We start from the raw sequence: 12403 nt of genomic DNA, 5'->3' as shown, positions 1-12403 counted from the left end.
TACCTGCTGAAAAATGTAGAAGCTTCATCCAAGCACACTGAGTCAAGTCAATGGGACTTGTTTTGCTTCTTGAGGATGTTTCACACTTCATCCCGAAAAGGTGATCAAGTCGAGCAGCTTCATCTTTTCTTTCATCAGTGATGGGGTTAAACCCTTTCACTCTCTGCTCTGACAGAAAACCCACAATCTCTGATCACCATAAAGATGTTTTGCATTCAGTGATGAATCAAACCTCTTATGCCATTTTTTGCTATGACTATCAGTTACATTTGTAAAAACTAGTCAGACTCTGCTCTGGTCAATGTGACATGACATCTGCCTTTTCCTTTCAAAACACAAACACGCTGAAAAAGCCCTTCCATAAATCTGTCTGTTCTTCCACCATGACTCTGCTCACACAGTTTCAACTCTACACTGTAACAGCAGTGCGGCATCAAGCTGTGCATGACAGATGGAATGTCCAATGCAAACACACAAAGATTCAAAAAGGAACACAAAACCAAAACCCAATCCCTTGGAAAAACACCACTATCAATTGGACTGAGAATCGTACACCCCAGAGCCAAACTATTTTCTGCAGAAGCTCAGCTTTATTTGATGAAATATTTTCAATAAACTCCACTGTGATCAGCATGGCTGCTTTTTTGTTTTTGTTTTTAAAGGAAAATGATGTGACTGTCTGAAAGGATAATATCTATTTATCATTATCAATGAATAATATTCCACATCAGCCACTCTTTTAGGTTTAGCACTTCTGGACCTAGCAAAATATGAGGTCTGTCCAAAAAGTATCAGACCTTTTTATTTTTTGCAAAAACCATATGGATTTGAATCACGTGTGATTGCATCAGCCAAGCTTGAACCTTCGTGCGCATGCGTGAGTTTTTTCACGCCTGTCGGTTGCGTCATTCGCCTGTGAGCAGGCTTTGTGTGAGCAGTGGTCCACCCCTCTCATCGGATTTTTATTGCGAATAAATGTCTGAATGATTTGGAGCTTTGCTGCATCAAATTTTTCCAGAAACTGTGAGAGACCTCCAGGTGGACACCATTCGGAAAATTTAGATGGCTTTCAGCGACGACTTTATGGGGATTACACAGATTAAGGAGTGTTTGAAGTTGCAGGTCATGGCAAATTTTCTGCCCGGCTCTCTGGTTCAAATTGTCTGTTCATCGAGCAGGGATTTTCAGAAAAATTAACTGAATTGTTGCTGAAAATGTGTGCTGAAAAATTAGCTGCTTCAACCTCCTGAGGATGTGAAATGCCAGCTAAGAGTGCAGCTGAGGAGGACAGCCGAACAGAGATTCTGTCTGCTAAAAGGGAAAAAATATCCATTAAAATACTTGAGTATTAATCCAGAGTTTGTCATGTGAGCATCGCTGGTGACACATTTAGAAATTTACAGTTTATTTTATAGTTGAAAGGCTTCGTGTATCTAAAGTTACAAGTTTGTTCAGCAGGAAAACAGCGAGAGAGAGAGGACTTAATTTTTACTCTGAACAATTACTTTGACAATGAAAACATGTCTCCCATGTCAATAAAGCTCCACTGAAACTGATAATTGAGAAGGAGAGACAGGCAGAGACAGACAGACAGAGGTAGAGACAGACAGAGAGGACTTAATTTTTACTCTTAACACTTGCTTTGACAATGTAATGTTTCCCATGTCAATAATGCTCCTTTGAAATTGAGAAAGAGAGAGAGAGAGAGAGACACAGACAGAGCGAGTGCTGTCTTCTATCTTTCAGGCTATAAAAGTCCATAAAAATAAATGTACTCAGTTCTTTCACCAAAACATCAAATCTAGGCTTTCATCTTACAACCCCAATTCCAATGAAGTTGGGACATTGTGTGAAATGTACAACCCCAATTCCAATGAAGTTGGGACGTTGTGTAAAATGTAAATAAAAACAGAATATAATTTGCAAATCCTCTTCAACCTATATTCAATACACCACAAAGACAATATATTTAATGTTCAAACTGATAAACTTTACTGTTTTTGTACAAATATTTGCTCAGTTTGAAGTGGATGCCTGCAACACGTTTCAAAAAAGCTGGGATAGTGGTATGTTTACCACTGTGTTACATCACCTCTCCTTCTAACAACACTCAATAAGCGTTAAGGAACTGAGGACACTAATGGTGAGTGTCATGATTGGGTATAAAAGGAGCATCCCCAAAAGGCTCAGCCGTTCGCAAGCAAAGATGGGGCGAGGATCACCACTTTGTGAACAACTGCGTGAATAAATAGTCCAACAGTTTAAGAACAATGTTTCTCAATGTTCAATTGCAAGGAATTTAGGGATTCCATCATCTACAGTCCATAATGTAATCAGAAGATTCTGAGAATCTGGAGAACTTTCTACACGTAAGCAGCAAGGTCGAAAACCAACATTGAATGCCCGTGAACTCCGGTCCCTCAGACGGCACTGCATTAAAAACCGACATCATTGTGTAAAGGATCTTACTGCCTGGCTCAGGAACACTTCAGAAAAGCACTGTCAGTTAACACAGTTCGTCGCTACATCTACAAGTGCAAGTTAAAACTCTACCATGCACACCACCATACATCAACAACATCCAGAAATGCCACTGCCTTCTCTGGGCACGAGCTCATTTGAAATGGACAGATGCTAAGTGGAAAAGTATGCTGTGGTCTGATGAGTCCACATTTCAAACTGTTCTTGGAAATCATGGACTCATGTCCTCTGGACAAAAGAGGAAAAAGACCATCCAGATTGTTACAAGCACAAAGTTCAAAAAGCCAGCATCTGTGATGGTATGGAGGTGTGTTAGTGCCCATGATATGGGCAACTTACACGTCTGTGATGGTACCATCAATGCTGAAAGGTACATCCAGGTTTTGGAGCAACGTCTTTTTCAGGGACGTCCCTGCTTATTTCAGCAAGACAATGCCAAGCCACATTCTGCACGTGTTACAACAGTGTGGCTTCGTAGTAAAAGAGTGCGGGTATAGATACGAGGTCTGTTAGAAAAGTATCGGACCTTTTTATTTTTTCAAAAACCTGATGGATTTGAATCACGTGTGCTTGCATGAGCCAACCTTGAACCTTCGTGCGCATGCGTGAATTTTTTCACACCTGTCGATTGCGTCATTTGCTTGTAAGCTGCCTTTGTGTGAGGATGGGTGTAGTCTCGTCATTTTTTTCTTTGCAAGGAAATGGCGTAATGACTGGAGCAGCGCGACTGCATCAAATTTTGCCAGAAACTTGGCAACAGCCAGGTGGAAGCCATTCGGATTATTCACACGGCTTTCGGTGACGATCACACAGATTAAGGAGCGGTACACCCAGTTTAAAGACGGCCGCACAATGGTGGAGAGCGGCCGTTGACCAGATCATTCCAAAGTGAACGCTGTGGTGATGTGGGACCGTCGTGTGACTATCTGAGAAATTGCGGAAGAGGTGGACATCAGCACTTTCTCGGCACATTCCACTATGACAAAAGATTTTGCCATGAAAAGAGTTGCAGCGAAATTCATGCCGATGGCTTGGGCACGAAGTTGATGGCGGAACAAAAGCGCCACCGTGTTGAAGTCTCACAGGACTTGTTGTGACATGCTCACCTCTTCCACCATTCGGAAGATTCAGACGGCTTTCGGTGGCTTTTCAGTCCTGTGACTATCCGAGAAATTGTTGAAGAGGATGAGCATGTCACAACATGTCCTGTGAGACTTCAACATGGTGGCGCTTTTGTTCCTGGCAACAGGTCCAGAAACTACGCTCACTGTTTTGATGCGGAGCACTCCGGCAGCCCGCAAGGATAGAACTGTTCTCTTCTTCTTTCCTGTCTTCAATCTTGTCCAGTTCGTCCGATGTTAAATCTTTACGCCGTTGCTTTTGCTGTTCTTCTTGTTTACTCTCCTCCTCTTTCCGTTCCTCAAATGTTTTATTTTAGCCAAAAATATTAAAATTCACTTGGAAATCCATGTTTTATCATGTTTCTCTCATTCACCTGTCAAAATACAGCTGATCAGCGCCAACTGATTTACGCACTGCTATGGTGATGACCAGAGCGGAGTGATTATAACAGTGACTTAACTCGCCGAACTACGTGTGCGTATACACAAAAATAATGCACACCAGTTAGACATGGAATTCTCACTGACCATGATATATATATGTGTGAGGCTGGTTGGATGTACTGCCAAATTCTCTGAAACGCCTTTGGAGACGGCTTATGGTAGAGAAATGAACATTCAATACACGAGCAACAGCTCTGGTTGACATTCCTGCTGTCAGCATGCCAATTGCACGCTCCCTCAAATCTTGCGACATCTGTGGCATTGTGCTGTGTGATAAAACTGCACCTTTCAGAGTGGCCTTTTATTGTGGACAGTCTAAGGCACACCTGTGCACTAATCATGGTGTCTAATCAGCATCTTGGTATGGCACACCTGTGAGGTGGGATGGATTATCTCAGCAAAGGAGAAGTGCTCACTATCACAGATTTAGACTGGTTTGTGATCAATATTTGAGGGAAATGGTGATATTGTGTATGTGGAAAAAGTTTTAGATCTTTGAGTTCATCTCATACAAAATGGGAGCAAAACCAAAAGTGTTGCGTTTATATTTTTGTTGAGTGTATATATATATATATATATATATATATATATATATATATATATATATATATAGAATGATGTCATTATTGCAACAGTGCAACAGGTCTAACAGCAATATTAGAGTAGAAAAAAAAAAATCACAATATTTAGCGGGACTTACCCTTCTGTCACCATGGCAATTGGAATTACAGTTCTTGTGAGAGCCTCGCTGGAATACATCCGCGTTCCATCACTCAGCGGAAACGCTGTAATTTTGCTTCTTTTTTCAACATTTGGAAAATATTGTTTAACTTTTGTTCAAATCTGAAACATAAACCCAGCTAATGCCATTGTGATCATGACTTAACACACTGTGCTTGTTATGAGGTTGCACCAGAAAATAAATAAATTATAGACCCCACAATTGGACGTGCCCCAATTTGAGGTGCACATAGACATGAACATCTGCACAACATTTCTCAACACACCTCATTTTTCCAAATGCAGCACAAACATTACAGGTAAAGCATATAAGTTATCAGTAAATTAAACATAAGTGTGCAGATGATGTGACTGTCTCTTTGAGAAGAACAAAGCTGAACACAATCCCAAGAGAGTCCTGAGGCCCTTACGTAGAAGACAAGAAGTCAAGCAAACCGTTGTCTGTGGGAGCTGCCTTTCATTAGATTTAACCAGGTGAGCACAAATGGATGCACAGCACAGAGACAGGATACTTTTCCTTAGATTTCAAAGTGACCTAATGAAGGAAAGTGAGGCAAAACAGAGCTTGTACTTGTGAATTCATCTAACGAAACTGGGCTTACTTCATGAATTATTTGTGTGAACAACGAGCTTACCGTACTGCCACACAATCCACACCAAAAGTCTTACATGGCACCCAAACACTATATGTCTCTAAGGTCAGTGTGTGTGTGTGTGTGTTTATGGCGTGAAGCGAATGTATGTACCAGAATGTCGGGTAGGTTTACATTTGTCAGGAGATGCAGCGGGCCATCGTTAGTCACACTGACACACACTTGTGGGCCCTGTGTTATTGATGAGGCCAAGATCAGTAACTTAACCTGCACACATACGAACATACACACCTTCCTTTTCCACAAGCCTAAAAAGCAGCAGGAGACTAGTTTAGCATGTCAGCTCTCAGTCTACTGGGAAGAGCTTTGTAAAAATGTGAGAGGGCTCACGTGGAAGGCAATATTAGCTGCTGGGTGCACACGCAATTAATGGGCAACTAAGCAAAGAATGCGATTTTCCTCACAGCTAGGTGGATACTCATCTGTTCACAGACCAAACAACCAATCCAGAAGCAAACATCTGCTCAACACCAGATCTTCTTGGCTGGTTATGAATGGAGGAGCACAATGACGGGGTGCCAACAGTATCACAGCAATGAGCTCACAGCCATTTATGGCCTCCATGACTCTGACATTTAGCAGGATGCTGTAATTTGTCAGCCTCGCCAGTCTGACTCACACATCCACAAAAGGGGATGCTGATAAACCACATCACCATTACGCCTAATAGTACCGTTTCAGAGAACTCTGCACACAAGCAAACATTGAAAAAATTAATGACACATGATTACACGTGGTTCCACTCACCACCATAAACAGAAGGAGGAAATATATGAAGACATAAAAGTGAAGATAAACAGATGGGGAGAGTGACTGCTCTCACAAATCCATGAAAATAAAAATCATAAAATGTTGTGAGACTCAAATTCATAAATTTTAATGAGAAATAACAACAACAATCCTTAGACTGGAGGTTAATGATGTACTGTGTGCGAAATAGAAATATCCTTACATTTTTATATTTTTATTTATTTTTTGGCCGTAGATAATAATTTTTAAGACTGTGTTTCAATAGCAAACATTAGAATAACAATAGAGGTATGTCTCTAAAGGCTGTCCACACTCTGCAGTCTTTTTTGTCCATTTGTTCACATTTTCTGAAAGCTTATGCATACACACGAAATGATGTGGCTGTGTAATAGTTCAAGTGAGACATGACCCAAATGGACACACAGAAAACATTTAAAAGTGGCAGAATATCTTAATAAGAGTTTCCTGAATATAATCATATTGTGAAGCATTTAAATAGTGAAACACAACCTACGTTTATGTCTCTTTTGAAGTAGAGATTATTGCAACCTCTTTTTCCAGCGCCATATTTGATGTCAGAAACTTCTGCAGTGCCCTCAAGTGGATGTTTTACTTAGTATCGGCTTGGGATTATCTGTGCCAATATTCAGCTTTTTTTGGGATATTGATATTGGCTATTTATAGTGGCCAATATGCCAGTTTATTTTTGCAGTACTGGATGTAGCGACTCACTCGTCACCAAGTTCCACCTTCATGTGTACATATTTTAAAAAACAGATCATCAGTCAGTGACTTTAGTGTTTCGTGCTGTGAACAGCAGTTGAGAGCGTCTTTCCTCTGCAGTGCACAGCTGAAAGCAGCGTCTCTCTCCCACTGCAGGTCTCTGTGACGAGTTTCAGTTAAGTCACAGAATCTGAATCCTTCATTAAATTATCCAGAGCTCCTCCTGTGTCCGTACCTGCTGTTACATTCAGAAATTAACAGTTTATTTTACAGATTAAAGACTTTGTATTTCCAAAATGAAGACAAAGAAGAGACAGCCTGTGATCCTGGCTTTGAGCTAAACAAGGAGAGAGGGGAGGGGCTTCACTCATTTTCACATGAAATCAAAAGTTAATTGTTTTCATTGAACTATTTAAAAACTGTACAAACTGTTTAGAAATGATCACATGATTGCTTGTGTGAACAGCAGACTTTAACAGTAAATGCTGGTTAAAGCAGCAAACAATCATAAACGATCATCTTCGGTACACAGTGTCATGTTTATGAAACATGAAAGTGTAAAATCTATGATTCAGAAAGTTTTTCATCCAGGTTTTACCCTTAAAAAAGGTTGAACAATGAAAATCAGTCCAGGTTCGGCTCTTGTTCAAAATAAGACAATTATTTAAAGGGGTTATGTAGGGCACCGCAGTCTTGTTTGAGGGCAGGCAGTAAAGGGGTATTTCTTTACTTCTGGGGGAAAACCATGGCATTTTCAATGGGTTTTTGGACAAATTACACGCAAACAAAGTGAAAATGCAAAGAAAAAGTGATGACGCAGTGGGAAAGTGGGTATGTGTTGCGGTTTGTTTATGACCCTGAGCACAAACAAGTCGAGGCGGTTATGCAGGCGAGAGAACGGACCTACTCTGGTCAGCTGTGTAGACTAACACCAACACGACATCTCCCATTTCCTTTGTCTTCTCTTCACTGGGAACTGAAAAAATAAAACCCTTTTCACGACTGCTTCGATGATTACAACCGAAAACAAAACAGTATGCCATTTATCCGTGTGAAGTTATGCTGTGTGTATACTGCACAACGGCAGCGGAGGTCCCCATAAGTGGTCAAATCCCGTGATATCAGGCAGGGTTCAAACGAGACTGCAGTGCCCTATTGTTTAAAAATAAATAAAATAAAAAAGCAATCCCACTCAAAAATGTTGAAGAAAAATTTTTTTGGAAGAAGTAGTTTTCTTAACATGAAATAACTGAAATATGAAATATGCATAATATTTAAGTTAAACTGCTTGAAGTTGTGGCTCTTACAGTCGATTACAAAACATTAAAAATCTTAAATTACTTTCATTCATTCCACTTCACACAGGCCCACTGGTGTGCGAGAAAGGCCCAACATATGGAGCTAATGCCCCCTGACTTCAGGCACTGAGGGGGCCCTATAACTCTTTTAAAATATGAATCGTTGCTTTCTGGTTTTGAACAAAATCCCGGTCACAGTACCACTTGATATGTTAGCTGTCACAAGTTCAGCCTGTCTGTGCTGAAGGCTGCTATCAAACAGACTGGCATAGAAGATAGAAGTGTGCAGATTGGAGCTGTGTCTAGTTTATTTATTTATTTGTTCATTTACTCAACTTCATAATGTTAGTTGTAGCTCTGTGTACTTTTTGTGTGACGGTCACATTGAAAGGTTCAGTGAATTAAACATATGCTTCAAAACATTTAAAGAAAGATATCTGTTAAGAGTGTATTATACTAAAATTTGACACATTTTACTGCAGGCAAATATCAGCCTGAAATATCGGTATCGGCCATCCAAACTTTATCGATAATCGTATCGGCATCGACCCTTAAAAATCCATATCATCAACCTCTAGTGACAGTTATACTGTTTGGAATAGCACAAATATTTACATGCATAAGTGGGGCATAAAATGAGCCTGAAATCAGAACAAATAGACTGAGCTGATCTGCTCTGATTAGTTCAGGGACAAATGGAAAATGTGCAGTACACCAGGTGCAGTAGAACAACAACTACAGCACCAAGACGACAGCCGATATGTGTGTGGTTTTTTTTTTATGAGAACAGCTATCTAGGCCTGTTGCTCTGTGATTTCAAATAACTGAAACACTCTTTTTCCTCGTTTGATGAACAGCATCAGAGTGTGAAAAACTTTATTTTCAAGGCCAGCAATGACAATGACTGCCAGAGCACATCTCTCAGCATGTGAATTATGGTTTCAAATGATTCTGGCAGATTTAAAGGACGACATAATGCTAAAAGGACTATGTCTGTATGATCTATACAAAGCAAATTTTATATATTTTTCCTGATTCCGTAATAACCGCCCTCATTTACCAGTGATGTGTAAAGGACAGTCAGTGGTGCACCACTTAATGGGAGAACATCCCTGATTTGTCCTTGTCCCCTAGCCATGTGGAATAACGGTGCACAAAAATGAAGGTTTTCTTCGCCATTCCATTTGTAGCAGAGAGGATGAGATTATCAGAGAAAATACCACCAGATCAGACGTGCAGGTGGAACAATATCATCAGCTCCAGATTCAGTTCAATACACATTTTGTATCGGCACATATAATTTCATCCGTTAGATTTTATAACGACTGTGTTGGAGACATCAGTTTAGTTTTCTACTCCAGGCTTGAACCTTGTGATGTGTGAGAAACAACTACAGCACAACAGTAGAAAGTGTAACACACCTATTGTATAGCCTGAGCGCAATCGTGGCACTTCGCTAGAAAACCTCCTGGTGATGTCACAGCAGGTACGACATTACAGGCTCCCCAATGCATTTTTCCCCATTTCAATACACTGTTCCATATTATGAACCTCATCTTTTGCAAGAACCAACATTTTTTTGCTAGTTTCCATATAGTACTTCTTCATAATATGTAAAGTTTGTGAGACATGTCAGGAGGGCACTGACTTCCAGCACAGTTGTCAGCTTTTCTTTTTTTTGGCATCACATTTCAAGCTGAATCATAGTCAAACATTTACTCAGCCATAACCCACACACACAATTGCAACACGTGTGCACACACAGAGCTCAGAACTACATAAGAGACGTCTGCTCTTACCCAAGCGTTGTCATAGTAACGATGGTGTACCAGAAGGAGGCCGGGATGCTGGTGAATTTGCTGGAGGTTGAACCCTTCTCTGCGTAGAACATGACGGTAGCAAAGATAATTATGGCCATAGTGAGGGAAAAGAGCAGGAAGCCCAGCTCCGAGGCACAGCTCTTCAGCGTGTAGCCCAGAATACGCAGGCCTTGTGAGTGACGGGAGAACTTAAAGATACGGAACACACGGAAAACACGCAGCGTCACAAAAGCGCCGCTCACGTCCTCATTGTCAGTCATCACCAGGCCGATGTAGTAGGGTAATATGGCCACCACATCAATGATGCTCATGACAGATCTCATGAAACGATAGCGGTTGGGTGCCGCAAACAAACGCATCATGTACTCCACTGTGAAGATCATGACGCAGGCTGTGTCCATACAGAAAAAGGCCACAGTGTAGCGTTCGCCACATGGCACTTCCTTCTGATTGGGGGAAGAGCCACAGGGCACTGTCTCCACCACGTTGGTGATGACAGATATGGCGATGAAGAAGCCAGTGACGTAGTAGAAGACAAGAGCCATGGTGGAAGTGTGGGGGTTCTCAAAAGCCCTCCACATGGTCTCCCTGAAGGTCATGTTTGGCAGCTTGCTGTCCTTGTTGTCCTCCTGATCATCCATCAGACGCTCTGCATTCTCCCTCCTCCTGTCTTTGTACTCTTCATAGCAGCAGTCACCGATGATCTCCGGGACAATGCCAAAGAACGCCAGCTCCTCATCATAGGAGGAGATGCATTCATAACGTGGGTAGTGGAGCTTGCCTGTGCGGTAGAAGTTAAGCACGCTACGGAACACATCAGGGTCACGGTCAAAGAAGTATTCTTTGGTCTCCTCATTGTAGAAGAACTCCTTCTCTGAGCTCCCAAGTAGGGTGTCTGGATAACGGTCCAGAGTGTTCCTCCAGGTCTGGAAGCGCCGTCCACTCACATTAAGAACAATGAGCTCATCCTGCCGCTTGTTCTTCTCAGTGGGCGCCACTGGCATGGGCAAATTGGCCACGGGCATCCAGCCAATGGCTGCTGCCCGGGCAAAGGGAAGCCATGCCGCTACTCCCGCCGCCATGTTGTGTCCAGCCTGGGGTGCAGGGGGGGACAAGTCCAGCACCTTCACAACCAGCTTGACTTCAGCTCATGCACTCTCTGAAGGACAAGAGAAAATCACAAACACAAGCAGTGGAGGAGTGTTGATTTCAACGACACGAAGAGAGAATTAAAAGAACATTTATAGGCATATTTTGAGAGGTAACACGTGAACAGAAAGTACGGTAGAAAGCAACAAGTCAAACACAATCATATTAGAGTATAATACAAGTTTAGCTCAGAGGGAAAAATGCACCAAAAAAAGGCTGAGAAAGCAAAGAATACAGTTCTAATGGGAAACAGAATTTAATATAACGCTTAGCACGAGAAATTCCGCATAGAAAATATACTTCTATCTGAAAGAGTAAACTTTAATAAGATCAAAGAGACATCCTGCAACTTCCAGTAAGTCTCACCTTTCTGATAATTAAGGTTCTATTCTCACATCCTACCTACTGAGTTAACTTAAAAAAAGAAGACTTCTCAGCAATTCAACACATTTTATAGTTAAACACCCACGAAAACAACAAAAAATTGGGCAGTATGTTGTGAAACAAATAACCCGTAAGAACATTAACCTGTTGAAGTCCAGAAGCTTCTGTTTCACACCAGATTTATTTAAAAAAAAACAGTCATTACTATTTAAAACATTATAGCAGTTAATAAGCATCCTATTAACTCAGAATATGAAGGTTTTTTTCACAATATAAACAGCTACCAACTAAGACTTCAAATTGAACTCACCGATTCCAACTCCTCCATCCAAACAAACACAAGCTGCTTAATTCTTCTTCTTCGGCAGTTTTCTTGCCAAACGCGTCTGTGGAGAGAGAAGGAAAGACGAAAAACATGTAAAGAAATGAGTTATTTACTTAAGAAAAGCGGAGGCGTGGGAGTGAAGGCGGAAGAGCTCAGCCGCTGTAACCGAGGCTCCATCGTGCGAAGAATGAGGAGAGGAGGAGGACTCCGCCGCCGAGCACATCGCCTCCTTCACCGTCCACCTTTTTAGCTGGAGGGAGGTGAAGAGACGGAGGAGGAGCGCTCTCTATCTCTCCCCCTCTCTCACTCGCTCATTTCTGTCTCTCTCTTTCCGCGAAGATGAAAGCTGCGTTTATAGAAAAAAAAAACCCTTCAGTGGGACTCAGAAGACTCCTACTCACTGTCAGCATCCTCACGGAATATTACCGACAACTACACTGGTACTCAGCGGGAGTGTATGCCTCCGCCAAGGCTGAGTTTGCCACGATCTGTGTGGGTTATACAGTATGAGGTA

At 41.6% G+C, this 12403-nt stretch overlaps 1 protein-coding gene across 2 annotated transcripts in view; it reads right to left on the bottom strand.

The window, feature by feature from the left end:
- Positions 1-12179, bottom strand: part of kcnd3 (potassium voltage-gated channel, Shal-related subfamily, member 3) — a 486339-nt gene extending 474160 nt beyond the window's left edge. Inside the window, exons 1-2 of one of the 2 annotated variants that reach the window (XM_034172565.1) lie at positions 11870-12179; positions 10011-11188 (exon numbers count right to left, since the gene is read on the bottom strand). In XM_034172565.1, the coding sequence (XP_034028456.1) occupies positions 10011-11113 (1103 nt within the window). In that variant the 5' untranslated portion in view covers positions 11114-11188; positions 11870-12179. Of the gene's footprint in view, positions 1-10010; positions 11191-11869 lie in introns of both variants that reach the window. The other variant, XM_034172564.1, reaches the window with a different exon arrangement.
- Positions 12180-12403: the final 224 nt, after the last annotated feature.

Source organism: Thalassophryne amazonica, chromosome 6 (genome assembly GCF_902500255.1).
Source record: "Thalassophryne amazonica chromosome 6, fThaAma1.1, whole genome shotgun sequence".
Classification (NCBI taxonomy): domain Eukaryota; kingdom Metazoa; phylum Chordata; class Actinopteri; order Batrachoidiformes; family Batrachoididae; genus Thalassophryne; species Thalassophryne amazonica.
This window is presented reverse-complemented; position numbering and strand designations above follow the sequence as displayed.